The sequence below is a fragment of the Aythya marila genome (genome assembly GCF_965140915.1).
Source record: "Aythya marila genome assembly, chromosome: 2".
Classification (NCBI taxonomy): Eukaryota; Metazoa; Chordata; class Aves; order Anseriformes; family Anatidae; genus Aythya; species Aythya marila.
This window is the reverse complement of record NC_139043.1, coordinates 57,348,080-57,371,371: the sequence shown is the minus strand read 5'-3', so window position 1 is coordinate 57,371,371 and position 23,292 is coordinate 57,348,080. Positions and strand designations below refer to the sequence as shown.

At 39.0% G+C, this 23,292-nt stretch overlaps 1 protein-coding gene across 4 annotated transcripts in view; it reads right to left on the bottom strand.

Annotated features, from left to right (window-relative positions):
- The window catches only part of TPK1 (thiamin pyrophosphokinase 1), a 328,823-nt gene that overhangs the window by 48,455 nt on the left and 257,076 nt on the right, over window positions 1-23,292 (bottom strand). For all 4 annotated transcript variants that reach the window (XM_082752566.1, XM_082752567.1, XM_082752569.1 and 1 more), the window contains one exon: window positions 15,414-15,525. In XM_082752566.1, coding sequence (XP_082608692.1) covers window positions 15,414-15,525 — 112 coding nt within the window. The remainder of the gene's footprint in view (window positions 1-15,413; window positions 15,526-23,292) is intronic.

Genomic DNA, 23,292 nt, shown 5'->3' with positions numbered 1-23,292 from the left:
CTTTTTGCATTGTATGATACACAAAGTGCTGATATTAAACTCAAGCTGCTGCAATAAAAACCCCTTTAATTTAATCTCACTACCAAATGTTGTTGCTGTGATTAATAATTAGCAAATGGCAGGTGACAAATCAAATAGAATTATAGCGTCATTCAGATTACATGAGCCTCTTATCCCACCCTGTTTTTCTAGCAACCTATTTGTTTGTCATCTCGTTCCCATCCACTTCCAATTATCCAAATGTACTTGTTCTGCCCAAAATGGTGCTTACAATGTGGCTCTATAAGAATTCGGTACAATGGCCCTCCAATACTGCACTGTTAGTGTCTTGCAGACATTACTGATCCATGGGGCAGGAGTTACAAAAGCTGACCTTATCGTGAGGAGACAGGATGCTGGAAAGTGGGAAAGAGAGGCAAGAACTTTTTAAGAGTGATGTTAAGAATGAAGAGAAACAGCATCTCCTCCTGGGAGTAGTGGATCGGTGGGTCTTCCTCACCCTAAGACATCACTCGCCAGTGCTCATCTTCTCCGTGTGCACTTTCAAACTCTCTCCTATTAACCCTGCTTCCCTGCTGCACATGTGTGCAGGCTCTGAAACTCAGCTGGAAGAAGCTTGGTGCCGAGCCCTTTGATATTAATGGCAAAGTTCATTCAGGTAACAGCTCTGTGGTTATCCCAGCCTACAATATTGGCCCTGTATACTCTTTAAAATATTACAGTTTGAATTTATATTCAATACATCATCATCTTGCCAACAGACTCCATCCTTGCTGAGGAAGAAAGTGTTTACAGCAGTATATAATGATAAACATATAAAGCCATCATCAATCATTCATCAGTTACAATTACCATTTGCATCCATTTATCTAATCACAGTCTGCAGTAACTGCTGCACTTAAGCAGTTCAAAACCACTTTAAAGATGGAAATGTTGAGGATAACTACTGCATAATTACCTTCACATTTTGTAGCACTCTGCTAACTCATATTTCTGTCCCTTTTCGGGTTTAATGTATATTAAATAAAGAGGAATTATTATTTACATACACCCCCACTCACCTACACACTCACATGTACTGACTGTGACAGTGCAGGTGAGAAATAGCAGAGTAGTCTCATAAACCCAATTTAATGCGCAACTTCAGCTGTCTCAGACACTTAGCCTCTTAGTCTATCTCTGCTGCTACTTTAAATACACTGTATCTCACATCTAACTATAACAAAAAAAAACCAAAACCCACCACCAGTACCACCAAACACACAAAAAACAACCTCCTGTCTTTTTTCTCTCCCCTTCTCCTCTGCAAGATCACCTGCCAGAAAATTATTTCCTACCTGTCCTGGATGTCAGAATTCATTCTCAGCCCTCCCTTCCCATTTCTCTTTTTCATTCCCACTAATCTGAAGATGACAAACACTGGTCCTGAAGTACTGAGAGCTGAAAGGTCAGATAACTTCCAGTGCTCAAAAGCTATACCAAAGAGGACAGAAAATGGTTTGTTCTGCAGTGCCTACAATAACTTAATTTGCTGTATGACAAAAATAATGGATAGTTGAAGGTGGAAGGAATTGTATTTGTGTATTCTTTCACTTCTTCTGTCTTTTTCTTAAAATACAATAATATCCAACTTTCTACACCAAAATGGATGTTTGTCTGAAGAGCATTCTAAAGTTTTGGGGGGGTTCAAACCAACTCTCCTCACAACACCACAACTGTGATCCCCACCAGCCAACCACACAAACACACAACTGCTACTTCACAGAATCGTGGAATGGCTTAGGTTGGAAGACCAACCCAAGTTGGTCTTCAAGACCACCCAGTTCCAACCCCCTGCCATGGGCAGGGACACCTCCCACTAGACCAGGTTGCCCAAAGCCCCATCCAGCCTGGCCTTGAGCACCTCCAGGGATGGGGCATCCACAGCTTCTCCAGGCAACCTGTGCCAGGGCCTCACTACCCTCGTAGTGAAGATTTTCCTCCTAACCTCTAATCTAAAACCCACCCTCTTTTACATTAAAACCATTCCCCCTTGTTTTGTCATTACCTGACTGAGCAGGAAAATCACTCTCCATCTTTTTATAGTCCCCCTTTAAGTATTAAAAAACTGCATTGAGGTCTCCTCAGAGCCCTCTCTTCTCCAGGCTGAAAATCCTCAGCTCCCTCAGCCTTTCTTTGTAGGAGAGGTGCTCCAGCCCTCTGATCATCTTTGTGGCCCTCCCCTGGACTCGCTCTACCATGCCCACATCCTTCTTGTACTGGGGGCCCCAGATCTGGACGCAGCACTCCAGGTGGGGCCTCATAAGGGCAGAGCAGAAGGGGACAATCACCTTCTTCCACCTGCTGGTCACTCCTCTGTTGCTGCAGCCAGATGCAGTTGGCCTTCTGGGCTGCAAGCACACACTGCTGGCTCATGTCAAGCTTTTCATCCACCAGAATTCCCAAGCCCTCTGCAGGGCTGCTCTCAATGAGTTCTCCCAATCTGTGCTCACGTCTGGGATTGCCCCGACCCAGGTGCAGCACCTTGCACTTGGACTTGTTGAATTTCACTAGGCCCATTTCTCTACTTAACAGCTTTCTCTACAGCATTTGATTAAGGAAAAACATCAGAGACCTCTTTGCAGCATTCTTAGATAGTTGTCTACACAAAACAAAGCCCACAACAGTCTAAGCTTCTAAGAGAAAGTCAGTAACGGGTGCTGCTGGGCAAGCCTGGCCTACAGAGACTGGAGATTACAGCAGCAACGGGTGAGTGCACAAACCACCTCCCACTTTGGTATCGTGGGGGACAGAATCGACTTCTGCAGGAGCAGCAGTTGAGAGAGCAGGAACCGCAGCCCCGCACTTCAGCAAGAGTGCTCCGTCAGCCCTCCAGGCCCTCGAACCTCTTGACGCACAAGCTCTACATCCTCATGCTCCAATTCTGCAGACATCCGCTAAACACTCTCCAGCTATGAATGTCAACTGTGCTGTGACAAAAAAAGACCCAACAAAAATAACAAACAAAAAAATCCACATTATGTATGGAGTGCAGGCTGCACAACCTATTCTGTAGATGGCACTGTATGTTAAACAATGATTTTCTTCTCTTTCCACAGTACAGTTTCTGAGGATAATAACCCAAATGCAGACTCTAACACAATACAGAATATATATTTATTTAAAATCAGTAATCTTTTCATGGTATTACCTTTCAACTGCAGTTCCACAAGTTATCTCCTAATTGCAATAAATTATCTTTATTCCTGAAGTACAGAACTAACGGGCAGGACAAGGTGCACTGTACAGATGCAGAGTAATAGGCAGCCCCTGCCCCAAAGAGTTAACAAGACAAACAATAAGAGAAGAGACAGAGCAGACTAATGAGAGCTAATGATGTGTTCCATCCCTGCTGCTGGTCCCCAGCCTGTTGTGCTACCCACTGAGTCAGCAAGTGGTGCTGTGTGCCATGGTAACTATTAACTTTTTTTTTTTTTTTAAAGGCTGTCTTCATTATTAGGAACTTCTGAAGGATTTGTGGAAAATGGCATCAGAGGAGGTATGTCACAAAACAGGCAGCGAAATTCTGGAAACACTGGTGCAAAACCAAGATTGACAAACAGTATGTGAATCATTATCCTGGCGGGTTAGAAAATGGCATAAAATGAAAAAAAAAAAAAAAAGAATTTCACAATAGCTAGTAAAATTCTTCAGGAATTCAGCTGGGACACTAATGTAATTCTGGTAGCATTAAAAGGAATACAAGTTAATCTCATGATTCACTGACAACAATGTTTGCCTAAGGTATATGAGATGTAAAATTAATTGCCAGCAGGAGAGGTCCCAGAAATCTAAATCTTAAACATTTCAGGTCTGTTGTAGAACTATACTAACATAAGCATGTAGGGTAACAAAAACCTGCATGATAGAGCAAGTGGCACGTGCAGTTTCTGAAGAACCAAACTGCCTTCCTGGTGTATGCTGCAAGTGAACAGTACAAATCTCTACATATGCTCCCAACAAAAAGCTGTCTTCAGGGTACTGCCAGTGTTGATCTGCAGTTATCAAAAAACTGGTTGCAGGCTGTTGGAATGTTACCAGGTAAACACATCAACCCTTTGTGTTTCAACATAAAAAGGAATGATATCGAATTATTCTTCTACAACTAAGATTGTGTTGATGTTAATATTTCATTCCAGTTCATGACATGATGAAAATTTTCCCTGCTCTCTAGTGAGTTTCTTGCATTGTTTGTATAAACAGTCGATCTGGACTGAATTTTAATCTGGATTGAAAATCTTGCTCTATGTATGGCAGACAAAGCCACAAGAGTATGGTACGTTTTTAGCATTGTAAAAAAAGCAAACACGCAAATTCACATCCATTGTGGTTGATTCATGCAGCCCTGAGTTTCTTGTTCTCTTACAACTCTGCAGACGTACCATATTCTGGTGCTTTTAGCAATTCCAATGAAAAATTTACGACTGTTTAAAAAGCCCTGGTATGTATCCAGAACCCTTTTCTTCCAGAATTCTCTCATGAAAGATTTACTAGCTGCATGGATCTGACAGCTGTATTGGTAGGAAACCACATCTGTTGAACTACAGGTAAAGGAGCCACATGCAAGAAATATCTGAAAGTCATTTGTCTTTCCATGTCTTCATACTTTGCCCAGACTGCAAAATCAGGAGGAATTCATGTAAATTACTACAGCTAATCAGTAATACATAAAAAATATGCAGAGCTAGAAAAGAAAGGTTTATAGCGAGAGTGAGAAGAGATATTCAAACGGGAACCAGCACTGACAGCTAACCCTGGAGACTGAGATTAAAGTTGCTATCACCTTATTTTACATATAGAAAAGCCACTCCAGGCATTTTTGAAGGTTATATCTCCCACTGCAGAGTTTGACTTGTAGTAAGTACTTCTACCCATGTTTAGCTTTACACACTGAATAATCTCCTTATATTTCATGGAACCAGTTTCATGTGTGAAAATACATGGAAGGCTAAGTCTTCTGATAAGTCAGGGGGTTCAGTTATCCTAGTTTAGTGAAGGAAACGGACAGAGCTACTTCCAGATTACCATACTATTATTAAAGACAGTGTGTATTTTTTCCATTAATTCCACAAGCTTGGTATTAAGCTTTAGTGATTTCATAAAACATGAATTCTTCAATATACACTGGATATAAAGACTACAGGAAGATAAGGTGAGCATGTAAGGGTTTTATAATTATTAAAAAGGGGGATAAAATTTGAAGAGAGACTTGTTTGTATCAAAGCTATTCATAAATTGCAGAGGTCAACTGAAGCTCATCTTAGTCACAGAATGGCTTGGGTTGGAAGGGAGCCTTCTCTTCTCCAGGCAAAGCAAACTCAACTCTCTCAGCCTTTCTTCGTCACAGAGGTACTCCAGCCCTCTAATTGTCTTCATTGCCCCCCTCTGGATTTGCTCTAACAGGCCTATGTTTTCCTTATGCTGCTGACCCCAGAGTGAAACACTTTATTCCAGGGGCTAAAGGTTAAAACGTCTTAAATCATATAATGAATTGCCTCTGTGACAGACATGCGTGATACACCTTACATGTGTGTTAGAGAACATTTTTTAATTTAAAATTTTTCTGTTTGTTATAGAACAAAATAATGGAATACATAGGAAGAAAGCATGTTTTTTTTTTTTTTTTTGGGGGGGGGAGAGAGAGGAGAGAGGGTTGGCTAAATTTCTTCGAATTAAATCTAAAATTTGACATGTAAAACAAACGCAAAACTGACCATGCTTCATCTTCAACTGACTAGAGTGAAAAAACTATCTTCAGTAGCAAACCCTGGAATTATTATTATTAAATGATGACTGGAAATATAAAATCTGATAAAAACCACAATGTTAAATTCTAAGCTACCATCCCCAGATTTCAAAATACACTAAGGAAATAATCTGAAGAATACTGATTCATTAATGACACAATTTTTAATTCTACATTGTTTTCAGTACTTAATCCAGACTCATGACATCAAAGCTTTCTGTAATTATGTTCTTAAGCTCTATCTATGGTTTATACAATGGAAAAAAAAAACACCTCCAATATTTCTCTTTATAACTGTTTTTTCTTTCCTCTCTGTTTCTATAAGCAAAACAAACCATATCGTTCTTTCCAACTCCTTTGCTTTAAATCAAGAAGCAAACTCCTGATGAGTGTTCACGCAGCTGATTAGAAAATTGTCTTACAAACAGCATCATTAAGTGGCATGCCAATCAGCAGTGATACAGTGGTATTGCTGGTGCCTGTGTAAATTATAGAGTAATGCCTTATGCTTGGGAAACCTAAACGTACAATTCTGAGATTTCTTATTGGCAATTAGATTATAAACGCTGTGTTCTAATGCTTAACAGCATGAGAATATATTCATTGCATACTGTATTTGTAGAATACAGAAAGGAAAAAAAATCCTAATTGGAGCAGACTTTATGAAGAAGCTGTTATGGAGGAACCTCCAACACTGGAAGCTTATAAAAGACAAACCTTTTTTTTGACAGGAACCTGTCATAGAAAAATCTATAAGGGCTATAGGAGCTCTTGAACTCTATTCCACCCCCAATTACTTGGATTTACTATTTGTTTTATGACATGTACCACCACCGACATAAAATATATTAAAAATATTTGGACTTGTTTGAAAGGTGTCAGTGGTTTTATCAATAATTTATTAAATACAAGAGAAAGCTTCAAAATGTAAAAAAACACAGCAAACACAGCTACCACACACTGACCTAGACTTGCATTGATACAAGTTGACATGCTACATGCTTACCTGTTAATAGTTCACGGACTTACATGCACACAGAAGATGATTCTTAAGAAATGTCAAGATTGCAATGTCAGACTCGGGACTTATTGGATGCCAGAATTAAGGTTTGCCTGTGAAATTTTAATTCAGATTCTTCAGCATTCATCCTTTAATTACATACTCATGTTAACCAAGTGGGCCAGACTCTTTCAGTAAACAGTGTTTGCTGAGCTGACACATTTTGAGCCCTGATTCATTATAGGGCTTTATTCCTTATTTACTACATAGATTTAAACTGCACTGAATGTGCGCATATTAAAATGCTCACAGACTTCTCTGTGGTGCTCAGTACAACAGAACTGATAATGCCATTGCACCTGTCCAAACACTCCAGAGCAAAGTAACAAATTAATGACAACAGTGGGTGTCTTGGAGATGAAGTTTCACTTCTGAGTATCCTGTGTTTTGCAGGACCAGGTGGAGCCCTCAGGAACGTAAGGGTGCTGAGCACCGCACTCAAGTGCTGTGAAAAACAAATGTCTGACGTGCATGTTGATAATGCACTTGCTTGGAGTAAAATTATAGACAACTCTTGAATTAGTAGCCCTAAAAGCGCAAGTGAGAGAAAGTTTTCCTTCTTGTTTTTAAGTCAAATGACTAATGCCATCTCTCGTCATTGGATCAATACCCAGCAAATCTTGTCGACAGGCATGTGTCACCTGCGCTGACCAGTCTACTGACAGCAGAAGTAGGTTGTTATCCCTGGACTGCCGTGGAAAAAGAGGGATTGCTACAGCAGAGAAATAACAAGACTGAGAAATGCTGTCCTCAATTCAGGGTTTCAAAAGCAAGTATGTCAACTGTCTACTTAAAACACCCATTTTTATTTTCTCAATCTCTGTGCTCATATCTTCCCATATTTTGATGTTACCTGTCCTTCCTTCTCTCCAAAACATGTCTCTACTCCCAAATGCGATCTCCTAGCATCCTGGTTTTCCCTCTCTGTTTCTCTTTTCTCGTTCCTTTCCTGTTGTTGCCCTGATTCCCCCATGTATATGCATGGCTCAAGAGATGCTGCAGTAAGACATGTATACATCTATTACAAATTTGTATTTTCCAACTCACCTGGAAAAAACAGATTTGCCTAGTGGTCTGTAATTGGTATGTACATCTAAAATTAATAGTTCCAGAACACACTGATTACAGTTAGTTGTTACTGGCTGATTAATTATACATCGGGATGCCATAAACAACTCACAGCCAAAACATAACTTTTTTGAAGTATTCAGCAGTCAGCGATGGCATCCACCAGACTTCCATCCTCTCCAGAACTTCATACCACAGAAAGGAAAAAACCACCCCTTCTGCTTTTCCACAAACATCTAGTGACAAAAACTGGTAGAGAAAAAGGCCCCTCAGGAACAGTGTGTGATGTATTTGTAAAAGGTGCAGCGAATGAAGAATTGAGGCACAGTAGAGGGAATAGAACTGCTTGTCATTAAGATACAGGAACAGATCACTGCAGAGGAATTCCCCCAGTGTCATGTTATTGGGGAGAAGAGATAAATAACATACACTGCTATCTACTAAATTGGAAAGCAGGAGTCAGTTCTGCTAACTACATGAACAACCCCCCAAAAATCCAAGCATCACATTTGTTTGTTAACTGAGCCACCACAAACAAATACATCCCATTTTTTAAAATATACTTTTAAAACTCTAGGAGATGCCAGACATGATTGATGTCTCCTCCTACTGGTCCTTGCCCTTTTGCGGTTCTGCAGAGAACATTGGGAACTGGCAATAACTCACCACACGCCTCAGAGAGCTTTCTTGTGTTGGAAATCTCTCGGTAGTGTGACATTTACATTCATTATGGCTGATTCTGGGCATTTAAATATGAAAACAATTAAAGCATATTTGCAAGGGATATGACAAATGAGCATTTGCACTCTGGCCAATTTTTCACAGACTTTCATTCAAGCACACCATGATGTTTCAGCTTTGCCTCTGCAATTGTCCAAATGAGATGATTTCCCAATATCCATATGGGCAGGTTGACTGATGAGAATGCCTTTAGAATTAAACGCCTTTAGTATAAACTCAAAGGTCTCTTTCTTGGACCAATTCTGCTTCCGCAACCACTGATGAGATTTCAGAGCCACCATTGAAATCCATAGAATTACCATGCATTCACATCAATCTAAATGGTAGCTCCCTGCAGAGCTCTCTCTTCCCCAGAAAGGTGCTCAGTGTTTACAGTTCCTACCCTTTAGCAGCAGCAGGTTATTTCTGATTTTCATGTGACTTTAGTATCCTTACTAATCAGCTGCAACTGAAGAGATGGGGACTGTCTGTACCAAAATTGGGCTGAGCCAGTGCACCTATTGTTTCATAACTCCAAATCACATTTTCATTAGCAGAAGGGACTGAAGTAAAAGAGGGGATGCAAGGGAAAAAAAAAGTGTTTTGCACTCATGACAATCTTCTCACCTCTATTATTAATGATGAAATTAAATTGTGCAGTTGCAGTGTGCCATGGTAACATAGTTAAAGATAAATAAGTGCCTTGAGTTTACTTCAGGATGGTCTTAGGCTGTGGAGAGCCATCTGCTTGGTACACAGCTATGATGGAGAACTCTCTGTAGTTTTTTTTGTTTTTTTTTTTTTTTAATATTCCATTCCCTTCCTGGCAATTACTGCCTGGCACTGTTCTGTGGAAGGATCACATATACACTCCCATGTGCTTTTAGAGAAGGATGGGCTAAACTTAGTGCTGGTTTCAGTTCAGATCCAGAGTACTCATGAATCTTTCTGTAAGTGGAGTCCTACATGAGTAATGTCTCCAAACAGTGTGATCTGGAAGAGCATGCAGGTTTATCATGTTAAAACTGCCTTTCCAAATTGAATGCCAGGACCCTGCCACAGAAGAGCTGGAACCAAATCTCCCTCCCACTAACTCCAAACATTTGTTGAAATCTATGGAAATGCACTGAAAGTGTGACAGGAAGAACTTCAGGAGATCCTCACCTCAAGTCCCTTCACAAAGTTTGACCGAGGTTTTGAGCTGCTGTCCAGGAAAAGATGCAAGTACAGCTTTAGGGGCTGAGCCCAACTGAGCTCTGTTCATCGCTCCTCTAACGTATGCCAAATGATCTTTCTGGTTCAAAATCATTTAATGCAATGCTAAGCAGTGCCCTCACTGTTGCCTTTGCTGACTTGTAGTAACCCAGTGGGATGCCAGGCTGCCACCATCAGAACATCTGCTTTGTTGGAAAAGTATTTCAGCAGGCCTTGCCTTGTAATAAATGATGTGACCCTGGAAGGCAGACAGCAGCACTCCTGCAGGCAAATAGCTTGCAAAAGGTCAAAAACGCCCAAAGCTTTAGGAGCAGCAGCATCATTTCTGTCACTGCACTACCCAGGGTCTTAGCAGTGCAATAAATAGGGAAAAGATAAATTATCAAAGCTCTGTGGACAGATCCCAGTTGATGGACTGGGAAGTCTTCTACCAGCGAAGAATGAGAAGAAATGGAAGGACAGGAAAGCAGAGGGGAACAGTGGATAATTCAGCTGTGAAGCTTTTTACTTTGCTGCTGAAAATGGACCTCCTCCTTCAAGTGCTGCTTAGTTTGCCTCACTCAGAATGAACTGGGGCAGCAAAGCGTGCCATATACACTATTTCAGTTATGAAACAGGTTAGAGTGCTTACAGAAACAGCTTTGCTAGATGCATAGATGTTCGTCTTAATTTATTGCCCTTTCCAGAATCGTCCCTCACTCTCTGAATCTTTTTTTCCTTAGGGAGTTAGTTCTTTTCTTTCATCTTTTAGTCTCTGCATTTATCCTAAAACATAAAAACCCATTGTTTTTGCAACCTGTTTGTCCCATCTGCGATGCCCAATGTCAACACAACCCCAATGTAGTGGAAAAACAGTGCAAACATTTTACTTCTACTAGCAATGTAAACAGCATCAAAAGGATTTTGAATCCTGTTTTTGTACCTGTGAAGTTAGTTGTTAGTGGATGCTCTGCTGCTACAGTTCGAGGAAGAAGGTCTTGCTCCTGTTGTTATTGCTATTGCCATTTGAAGTGAAATGACTGGCATTCTTTTGAATGGCAGCATTTTACAGCAATTTAACTTCCTGCCTAAAGAAGCCAATTTGCATGAAAATTATCTGGAAAGCACAATCACATACACACACATTTATATATATCTATATGCTGATATTTTCAGTACAGGCATGACATACAGCATATCAAAGGCCAGAGGGATGAAGAGTAAATTAGCTGGTGAGATTATTTTCTACAGTAATTTACTAGAAAAGGAACCATTTCTGAGAAAAGTCTACCATTACCCTCCAACCTCTTCTATGGTGAACATTGCAGCTGATTTCTACCTTCATTCTCATTCAAGTTCCATGAAAGCACCACTGAGGACGTAAATAAGAATGCTGGGTAATTCTGGCATTATTGGATTTTTCTTTATTTATTTATTAGGCATGGGAACTGTTATCAGCAAGCAGCCAGGTGAGTCAAACCATATAAAGCATTATCTGATTCCTGTGCTGTAAATCAGATTTTAATAGAGGAGAGATCTGTATCCCTTTGGGAATGGAAAGAATATGTTTATAATGTGTTCTGAATGTGTGCTGCACAATAGCAAGTATGGATAAAAATATTTTCTCTAATCAATTTTCCACTTTATTCTCCAAGTTCTTTCACCCATAAAATAAGAACTAAAACAAATGAACGTTCTGTTTTTGGCAACTAAGACAAGCATGCATAAAAGCATGCATACATGTTGCATCCTCACACAGAAACACAAAAGTACTGAATTCTGCAATATTAAAAGTATAATCAAGACATCAAGTGCATTTGTTTCTGAGCTGGCAGAATAATTTACAGATTGCAGGTTTATCTAATTCAGCCATTAAAGTGAGGGCCTTGGTATCCTACTTGCAACCCCAATACAGCTTTCGTCTTAGGCATTTATCCTTGTCTTTTTCTATTCAGACGCTATGAAGTCTCATGACAGCACCTGTAGATTAGACACAGATAACGTTTGACTACCCCTTGAAGGTTTTACACATTTTAATCAGCAGAGTAATCCAGATATGCTCAGAGAGAAATCTTTGTTAAACATTAAAAACCTTGACGCAAAGCCAGCTCTTTCTTTCACTGCAGTGTTACTTAATGTTGAGTTGCTGGAAATTATTGCTTGCAAAAATGAGGGCTTCCCTCACACCTAACATACCATTTTTTGACTGTTCAGACAGAACCAAAATTCTGAAAATAGTTTACAACCAAAGAACTTAACAATATTTTGAGGACTCAAAAATTATTATTATTATTATTATTATTATTATTATTATTATTATTATTATTATTATTAATATTATTAATAATAATAAAAACCACTAATTACACTAATTTGTTAGATCATGTTCTATTAATTCCATGACAAAATGGGGAAAAAGACTTGTCATATCATGTTTGGATTGAAACTTTCTTCCATGATTTACACACCAAAATATGAATTTATAACCAAATCACTTCACTCACTGAGGTTTATGAAACTGTGTCATAAAAATGCCATTAATAAGCAAACAGGGAAAGCACTACTGATCCCAGATGCCAGCAACAGTGCAGATATCCAGGTCAAACTTCAATGTCTTCTCATTCCCTTTTTTTGCCAGATGAGCCTTCACTTCTCTCCATTGCAAATTACAGGAGGACTAACAGTTTTATAAGTAATGGCAGAAGGCAGCACAAAAGCCAGGAACACAATATAAGCTAATATCAAACTTACATTACCTGAATATAAGGCTTATTTACTAGGACAAAAATAATCTGAGTCACAATTAATGACATGCTCTATTTGAGATACTGGTTTCCCTTTTGAGGATGCAACTACACTTCCATTTGTTTCATCAATACCAGAAACGGTAACGTGATTCAAAATTTGTATTTGGATGAGTAAAGTTTAGCTCCAGTCACCCAGGAACAAGATCAATTTCAGGTTGTAATGGCTTTGGTGTCTCAGATAGATTAAATATCTTAAAGGAATACCAGGTTATTTTTGGTTTTATTTATCTGTGATGATAATGCAGAGAAATAGTTCCTTCATTTACGACCTGTGAGAAACGCAAATACTGAGGCTGAAAGTGTAGCCTGTAACAGGATGCAGTGTACACATCACTAAGGAAAACACAGTAAATGTCTGAGGTTTCCTGTAAGTGATGGAGAACAACAACGACTGGGAGAAGAAGGGATGTTGGTGTCACGTTAGCACAAAACAACAGTCACTTAAATACTTTTTTGTGTCTTCCATAAAAAATAAAGACTGAATTAAGTGTAATGAAAATCCCAGTAGGGATAGTAGGTCCATATCTAGCTATGCCTCTTAGGAAACCAAGGAAGTCTAATACAGCATAATTAGAATGCTAAACATTGAAGAAACTGACTTCTCAAGCCAATCCTAGATATGAACTATTACTATTTTTATCACTGCACCTCGTGTTCCCCTCAAACTGGTACAGGTAGACTAGAAGACCCCTTCTTCTTAAGGATGTGTGAAAAACTTTGTTTGAAAGAACAAAAATCTCTTTTTTTTTTGGTATAGGGTGACATTTAGTTTCAACAGATGAAGGCAAATCATGATGTCAGGAGTAACAAAGCCATGTAACTTGTGATAGCAGACAGACCATCTTTAATATTACCATCTTTCTAATCAGTATCTTGTAAAACTGATTAAATTTATGACATTAAACTCCAAAAAAATCTGATGTATCTAAAAAATAACCCTTTTTTAAACTAATCAATTAAAACCCCAAGAAAGGACTGTAGCCTCACAGAGTCCACCACATTTTGATTCACAGCCTTTTACAGAGTGATAAAAGCTTCAAAGATGTTCTCTTCATTAATGTAAGGCTGGTTTGAGCTTCCTTCACCTCACTCTGCAGGGCAGAAAATTCACTGAGAAATGGGTAGTCCCTCAGCGCGACAGGTCATAAAATTCATTGCTCCACAGGAGAGGAGCAGATGAAGATTCAGTAACTTACTTGTCAACTGTACTTATCAGTACAAATGAAAATATTTGACTTTTTCAACTTAAGAGAACTGTCCCTTACAGCATACATTTAGCTCTCACAATCAAGTTTAAGAGAATAAAAACATCACTAGCCAGACAGCTCTCCATCCCTCCATCTGGCAAGTCTCTCATATCCTGAAATTAATGCCATATTTGTATCTTTCATCATACTACTTAATTTCACATACTCAAATGCTCCGTGGAACAAGACAGTCCCCAGACTAGCACACAGGCTGCTGGCCAGCACAGTGGGTAAGCCTCAGATTAATCATCTGTCAACAGGGGCAATGCTCGGCAAATGGTGACAACCACGTGCCCTTTCTACACTTTCTACACGGAATAATAGCTCTCAAGTCTGGTCATGTACAGCAGACTGCAAAATCAGAGCATGAAAATTACTGCTTTGCTTCCCTTAAGTTCTAATGAAACTCTATCTTAAAAAAAAATAATCTATTTTCTTCAGTATATTCAGTCTGAATGACTCAGTGTGGGAAGAGAGAGCAGGTGGATGATTATATCTTTTATTTGTTTATGAAGAAACTTCTTTTCTCTACAGATAGATGTCCCAGTTCCAGATCAAACACACTTTTCCCACTTTAGAATGAGAAAAAGTACCATAGAATCACAGAATGGGTTGGGTTGGAAGGGACCTTGAAGATCACCTTGTTCCAAGCTCCCTGCCATGGGCAGGGACACCTCCCACCAGACGAGGTTGCCCAAAGCCCCATCCAGCCTGGCCTTGAACACCTCCAGGGATGGGGCAGCCACAGTTTCTCTGGGCAACCTGTGCCGGTGCCTCACCACCCTCATAGTGAAGAATTTATTCCAAGTATCTAATCTAAACCCTCTTTTAGTTTAAAGCCATTCCCCCTTGTTCTGTCACTATAGTCCCTGACAAAGAGTCCCTCTCCAGCCTTCCTGTAGCCCCCTTTAGGAACTGTCAGGCCACTCTAAGGCCTCCCTGGGGCCTTCTCTTCTCCAGGCTGAACAACCCCAGTTCCCTCAGCCTCTCTTCACAGGAGAGGTGCTCCAGCTCTCCGATCAGTCTCATGGCTCTCCTCTGGACTCATTCCAAAAAAGAAAAAGATGTACTTATTCAGAGCTGACAAAAAGACAATATACATAAAGCATCTCAGGGGAAGTGACGTGGCTTTAATAATCTGTATCACGTTATTATTTGTCTGTTTTAACTTCAGTGCTTTTAACTAGGAGTTAGGCACTTGCAGCTTCCCCTCCCTGGAGGGCAATGTATCAAGATGGTAATGTATCATGACCCCAACAAATGCTCTATTAAAACAGCACAATGACTCTCAAATGGAAAACACATTTCTGCCTGTGAAATCTCAGTTTTAAATATAACTCCCTTTTTTTTTTTTTTTTTTAAATTCACTTCTAGAAACAAATGGCCTGGCAGGGATCCAGTGCCACTCTCTGCCTTGCAAACACCCAAACCCCTTCGGCACATCGAGGCTGGTGTAAAGGCCGGGTGAGCCAGTGGTGTGGAGGCGTGCAGCTGTGATGACAAACCCACCACCCAGGAGGCACCCGACTTACTGAGGTTCCACTTGAGGCCGGTGGTGGTGACACTGTCACAGGGGTTCCCAACAGGGATGAGGCCGCACCAGGTGCCTTCCAGTCCCGTGTCCACTCGTAGCTCGTGCTTGCCCTGCAATGCAGAAAGGCCCGAGGTCAGTGCAGAGTAACACGCTTACACAGAGTAACAACAGCCAAGTGAAGTTAAGACACATTTTTTTTTTTTTTTGGACACCTAAGGGAAATTCAACTTGTATCCATCATTATGGCACATATGAAAAGTGGCAGCTATTAATGACAACAGGTTTGTGGCCAAGCTTTTGCAAAGTACTCAAAGACCCCAGGTGAACATCTTCCAGATATCAGCATATAAACAGTCCCAGTGAAGAGCAGATAGTAAAAATCTTCCACAGAATGAAGAGAAAAAGCTAGATTTCAGAGTCCTGGCAGTTTTTATTTCAAGAAACTAATTTGTTTATTATGACTAGCTACAATAGCAGATGAAAAAAAAGTGACAAGATCAGTGGAAAAATCATCCTCTGGTCTTTTCTGCATAGGTAATTCATTCTTTCAAACAAACATGAGCTTCATCTGGAGGAAGGTTAAGATTTATTAGAAATATGGGTTTCTTTGGGGTTTTATTCTCTTGTGGATCCACAGGCAAGTTAAATCCTTGAGCATGTCTTTTGTACACAAATTCTTCATTGCTACAAATAAAATCAGATCTGCCTATTTTTTAATCTACCAAAATAAAAAAAAAAAACAACTCTGAACCCCAATGCATTATTCAGTGAGTATGTTACTAAGCAAGAAACCAAGGTCTTATAACAAAGGAAAAAAGAAACAGTTGAAGGATAAATCTCATAAATGTCCAAACCAGCAAAAATACTTTCTCACAGATTTTGATTTGGGTAATGCACTTAAACTTTTTTCTTTGTGTCCTGTCTGCCCTCTCATAGTCTCCTTCCAAATGCCTCTGCAAATATAAAGTCACTAGTTAGAAAGTCAAGACTGGAGGCAAAGTATCTTATTACCGAGATGCTGATATCTGAGGTGTTTGACAGATTCTCCTGTTAATGCCAAATGCATTATGAAGAAACAACTTCAATACATGTCATGCTCTCAGTTAACAAATGAACCTTGGAAAAGCTGTCAATTAGGGAGTATTGGATTGCATAGCTTACACCTGTTTGATTGTTTGCAGGGCAACATGAAAACCAATCCAGTATCATCTATCTTCTCAGGGTGTCCAGCTTCATGTGGTGATGAGCCATGTATTCCTATAGTGGTTGTGAATGCTTGCCTGCCAAATTCAGAGGTGTAACAAATTCAGGCTTGATAACCTTTTAGCTGTGCAATCTGCCATGCTACTTCTTTCTTGCTGTATGGAGAGAGGAGGAACAGGAGAGGAGAAGTACGAGTGGAAGCTCTCTCATGAGGCAATCACAGATATTGTCTATAATGATGCCGCCGATGAAGGAGAGAACAAAGGAGTGGGACTGTCTGTTCTTGATGAATGTACATATTGCTGCTGCTCAGGGTTATCTGAGGAGAAAACTCACTGCATTCATCTATTAAAAAGAGAGGTAAAAGTAACTGGCCCAACAGAGAACCTAATCAAGCTCTGTATTACTCAAACTGTGCCTACCTATTATTAACTTTGCATTTTTCATTTTCTGACATTTTGGCCTAGCTTACTGAATTGAATCCGTACCTATAAGAAATTTATGTAGAAATCTGTCTTTCTGTTCTCAAGAAATAAATCTTTAAAACAGAAGATGCCATTATCAGAGGCTTGCCAATATCCATGACTGTATTAAGAGTCTTTCAATATTTGATACTTCCCTAAAATGCCATTTCACGTTTCCTCATGATTATGTGAGAATCTTGACTTTCTTCCCTAATAAGGCCAGTTTCTAGCCCTCAACAGTAATAGTAATTTCAAACTAGGAGTCTAAAGGGCTAAATCCAAGCCAGTAGGTAGGCAGGAATTAAAATATTAAAATGAAGATTGTTTTTGTAAAAAAAAAACCCTCTCAGCTGTTAAGCCAGACTCATGGCTTGGGGATTGGTTTACTGTTATTACGCAAGACAGATTTTAAGACCTTTATTTATTTAAAATAAATCAGCAAAGGACCTTATTATTATTGGGGAAAGTGGGGACAGAAAACGGAAATGATCATTGGGAAAAAACAGACAAACAAAACAAATGAACTTCTAATTTTTGCCAAAAAAGATTAACAGCTAATGCATTTGTCCAGAAAGGCTCTAAAGTCAAAGCACAGCAAGTCTGCCACACAGGAAATTAGGTGCCCAAGCTTATCCCGGAGTTTGCAAGTACGGATCTTTAAACCACAGAAGATGGAACTGTTATTTGCAGGAGAAAAGGAGGTTCAGAACTTGTAATTTGCAAATACAAGTATTAATTTGTTCTATTTAAATCTCTGTGATTAAAGGAACAATTATATACTGGGACTTAAAATATAAAACTTTGTTCAGTTTCTGCAGAACTCAAAGTTCCAAAATTAGGATTAAAGAAGAAAACCAAAGTTTGACTAAATAAATCCCTTGCCCTGCTCAAGTGTTTTGTCTCTGCAGGAGGTAACTGAAATATTTTCACATTTTAACTTAAGAATCAAATATTACCATGTTTGAATGTTACTGGTGATAAAATAATGGCAAATAATACAGCTGCATTGATTTTTATCTTATTAAGTCAGTTTTGAAAAACATTGATCAATCGTCATTATTGATTTTTTTCTTCATTTTGTCTGTCATGCCAGGAAATAAAATCAATTTCTAAGTTCAGCAATAAGAAGAAAATGTCAGAAGATATTTTTAAGAATGCTTCATCCATATAGGTTAAACCTTCTGTTTTGATCCTGATGTCTTCTGTTATAAGAAAGCATTTAAATAGTAGTGGTTAAACACCCCCTCACTCCAACACTTGTTGCTGTGGAAAGACTTAACACCATTGTAGTTGTTCTCTGTCACATCTCATAAGCCAAATGAATAGAAGCCTGATTGCAAACAACTCATATACCTAACGCTACCATATCTGAGACTGTAACACACTAAAATCCTTAGTCAAAAGCTTGCAAGCTCAAAAGCATGTGAACAATATCAAGAAAAATGCTGATAGATGCTATGCGTGCTCAGGTAGCCTGCTGGCACTTCATGAAAGCATAAAGAAAATGACTTATCCAAGTGCTTTCAAGTCCAAACATATTGCAATAAATGTATACAATAAAATAGATGCCAAGCAAGAAAACACAATGAAAGAGAGAGATAATGGGAGCTGATCTCAGTAGTGCATTCTGGAGGGATCTAAAGGGGAAAAACCTGGAACCTGGCAGGTTAGAGCTGGACACAGAAGAGAGACATCAAGCCAGTTAATAAGACGCTGAGGATCAGTAAGGAGTCAACATTAAATTAAAAAAAAAAAGGGAAGGAAGAAAAGAAGGAAGGAAGGAAGGAAGGAAGGAAGGGAGGGAGGGAGGGAGGGAGGGAGGGAGGGAGGGAGGAGAGAAAAAGGAAGAAAAAAGAAAAAAGGAAAAAGGAAAGGAAAGGAAAGGAAAGGAAAGGAAAGGAAAGGAAAGGAAAGGAAAGGAAAGGAAAGGAAAGGAAAGGAAAGGAAAGGAAAGGAAAGGAAAGGAAAGGAAAGGAAAGGAAAGGAAAGGAAAGGAAAGGAAAGGAAAGGAAAGGAAAGGAAAGGAAAAGAAAAGAAAAGAAAAGAAAAGAAAAGAAAAGAAAAGAAAAGAAAAGAAAAGAAAAGAAAAGAAAAGAAAAGAAAAGAAAAGAAAAGAAAAGAAAGGAAAAGAAAAGAGAAGAGAAGAGAGAGAGAAGAGAAGAGAAGAGAAGAGAAGAGAAGAGAAGAGAAGAGAAGAGAAGAGAAGAGAAGAGAAGAGAAGAGAAGAGAAGAGAAGAGAAGAGAAGAGAAGAGAAGAGAAGAGAAGAGAAGAGAAGAGAAGAGAAGAGAAGAGAAGAGAAGAGAAGAGAAGAGAAGAGAAGAGAGGAAGGAAGGAAGGAAGGAAGGAAGGAAGGAAGGAAGGAAGGAAGGAAGGAAGGAAGGAAGGAAGGAAGGAAGGAAGGAAGGAAGGAAGGAAGGAAGGAAAGAAAAGATTTTAATAAACAGATCTTGGAAACTGCTGAAGGACTAGGAGAGGTGAAGTGTAATGAGGAAGGAAAAGGAACCAGTCACACGATTAGAGGACAAAACAACCTTACTCCAATTTTCAGGCTGCCCTGGTAGTTTGTCCAGTAGAAATAAATCTACTGAATAACTTAACTCATAAAAGTCATAAGTGGTGTATTTTCACCTGTGCATACTGTGACATCTGGAGCAATGGAGAAACAAGATTTCTTGAGATCTGACCAACTGGTCTAAGGTACCTCTTGCACTGACTAGATCTTGTTTTCTGTAATCTTTCAATAAAATGCCTTTTTATACCGTCTTTCTTTCAATGATTACTCTATAGATGGCAGCACATGCTTGAAAACAACAACAACAACAGCAAAAACCTAAATACAGATGTCATAGTGTTACCTAGGGAAAAGGCAAAAACCACAATCTGTTTTAGTATATAAACATCTGGGTGCAGAAAAAAAAAGTTATTGGATAAAATAATCAAATGGGTGGAAATTAACACCATCACCAAGGACTGCAGCAGATTGGAGGAGGAAAGAATCAAGGACGAAACCAAGCTGAGAACATTTATGTTTAAAATCAAATACCATGATTGGCAATAAAAGAAAAATAAAGTTTCAGAAATATTTCTACTAATCATTAGTTGTGCAGGTGCTTGCCTTAACAATAATGAAAGTTTTTAGGTTGAGATTCTGGGCATGATAAATACAGCTAAGTTTCCCAAACGGATGTATTTAAGAAGAGAAGATTTTATTGTAACCCTAACACAGTGCCAAGTTGCATGCTATTCCCAGCACATTATCTGAGCGAACAAAACTTTTTGTTACTGTTGAAATAGAAGTATCCTCAGCTCCAGCGAAAACTCAGGTGTCTAAAAGCTCTTGTGTATCATATCAACGGCTGCTTAAATGAATCAAAAACCCAACAAATTTATTGTACTTTGAAACAACATTTAAACATTCTGGACCCGATCCTGCTGACACTTCCTATCGTACGTGGGTAGCGCTCCTGTACTGAAAAGGATGGACATTTACAATAGAGAGCCCCATTAATCCTACCCTTCAAGAGGAGCACTTCATAAAATGACAATTCTACAGTGAATAAAATCCCAGGCAGTACAGAGAGAATAAATTATAATCATTAATAGACCCAATTAATGAACACATCTGCTACAAACTAATTTATGACAAGGGTGTAGAAAGAAATCCCTGTGGAGGTAAGTGCCACTAAAATGAATAGATTTACTGTACCCCGAGGTTATACATTTAAGAGGTTGCAACTGTATATCTAATGTACAAATTATCCACAAAGAGCAAATGATCCCACACTTTTACACATTCACACACGTTCTCTGAAGACCTAGTAAAAACCTCCTGAGAGCAAACTTCTCATGTAATCCAAAGATGACATGTTTTAATCGAACACATGAGGTGCATCCTCTGTTTGCCCATTACCTGTTGCAGCAGGAGTAAGTAAAACAACTCTCTACTTTCTATCTTCCGCAGTCTAGCTTACATGACTGACAAGAAAACAGCAATCACAGGTGCAAAAATGCAGAAATATATTTCTCTGGAGACGGTAAGCTGTTAAGACTGTCAGCAGCATAGACACTGCTAACACACACACAAATGAAGGGATGAAAACACTTTATCAAGCAAATAAGATATCTGGAAATACAGAAGTTACATTAAAAGGGAGTTTTGGTGGTTTCATTTCTCTTCACAGATGTAACTTAAAGACTGAGAAACGCCATAAATGCTTGTTCCTGTTCAACTCTGAATGCAATTGCAAAGGAATACTCATTCTGTTGAAACTTGTGTTGAAAAAACAGGTGGAATTCTACATTTTTTTCAGTCTGCCATAAACCAATGCAAAGCACACCACAAATGCTGAGTGAAACTGATAATCGAGAACGGTCTGGACGTTCTTTACATTCAAACAAGGCTTACACTGGCCAAGTCTGACATTTTATCCTTGAGCTTGTGAATTTGATGCTTTATCCTCAGCAGGCCCATCATTACAGATTTAATTAGCATTTTTAGTGATGCCTTGAAAAAAAATCAGAACCATTTTCCTTATACCCATTTATGAGCGTACAGAGTATAATAGATTGCAGATAAGAGGAAAAAGTAGACAAGCTGCTGAAGATTTCATATTGTCTGTATAATTATTATGCAATGTTGCAGTTAAATTGTCAGTCTAGAGGGGCCTTTGCTAAGGAAGGGCACTAATATTCTGTAATTCCTAAGTGATGAAAATTACAGCATGATCTTTCTCACTATCCACTAGTTTATTGTACCTTTAGTGTCACTGCTCATTCTATTCAGATAATCTCTTCTACCTAGGCTACATTCTCTAATGCCAAGGAAAATAAGAGAAGTGTGGGAGTTAATTTAAAACACAGGACAGTGTTTACCTAATTTGTGGCAAAAAAACTATTTCTTCTCCATAGCACTGAATTACCAAGTACTGCTGGAAGGCACTTTTATGCTACGTAAAATACACAGGATTTTTATGTGAGTACATAGTTCTACTTCATGATCAAGAAAAATGATCAGTAGGCTACTAGCCACTATCACTAGTTTCTTCCACTCCTCAATCTACATCCATGGGATGCTCATTTTTTTAAATTTTTATTTTTTAACATGTTGTAAGATCCTGCAAATCACGAATCCATAAATCCTCTTTTATATCACCATTTTTTTTAGTAGAACTTATTTCATACTGGGGGTCTTCACATTAGGATTAACAGATTCATAAAGGCCTGTTCTTTGTAATTTCTTCCTTGGTGCAAACAAACTACTGGGCAGAGTTCTTTGCATGGAGCAGGAAAACTTCACAAATTCTCTCTTTTCTCTGATTTCTCTCTGTTACTGTCACACTTATCTACAAAAGAAAGAGGCTTGAAGTAGCAAAGCAGGAACTTTTGAGACACAATTCTCAGCACTCCCAGAGATCAAGAGATCTCTGTGCTACAGGAGGGAATTGTTGTTATTATAAAGATATGCATTAACCCAGGATAAGAAACCATACCTATTCTTAGTAGATGAGGGAATAGTTTCTGCCTTATACCAGCAGGTTTTGAAGAAGAGTTATACCCCAGACCTTGTGCTTGGAATTACTGCTTCTCTCTACACCTGTGAAATTCAAGAACCTGGTTTTCAGGTCAGGAAGAACAAATATAATTAAAAACTCTTCAAGCTGGCCTTTCCTACTTTTTCCCCCCTTTTTTTTTACACCTTCACCCTATTTTCAGTAGTAGTCAGATGAATATTATTGTCTACACACAAATCCATTTTTTTTTCTTGGAATAGGTGGTGGGGAGACAGAATACTGTACTATCCTGAACTCTGCTTTCTTCCTTTCTGAGTTGCACTTGTGTGAGAAAGTCTATTTGTGCAGCCTTTTAATAATGGATAGAGCTTCAGTTTCCTTGCATTTCAGTGGGGACTGCACCCACATCATCAGTGACAAATCTGATCTTCAGAATACAGGGGAATATTCACAAGTACACTGAAATCATTCAAAGTAGGCCATCCTGAGTCCTAAATCTTTGACAGTGATATCTTACCATAAACCTGGTATCTTTTCTCACATGACTTTGAAACTCTGAAAACTGAATGCATCCTTCCAGCACCCCATTTGTCATCAGAGCTATAATTCTAAGAGAGCATCCCAGAAGAGTTATACTGCTATATTTAAAATACTACCAAAGGAGGAAAAAAATGTGCTGTGTAGCAGATAACAAAAGAA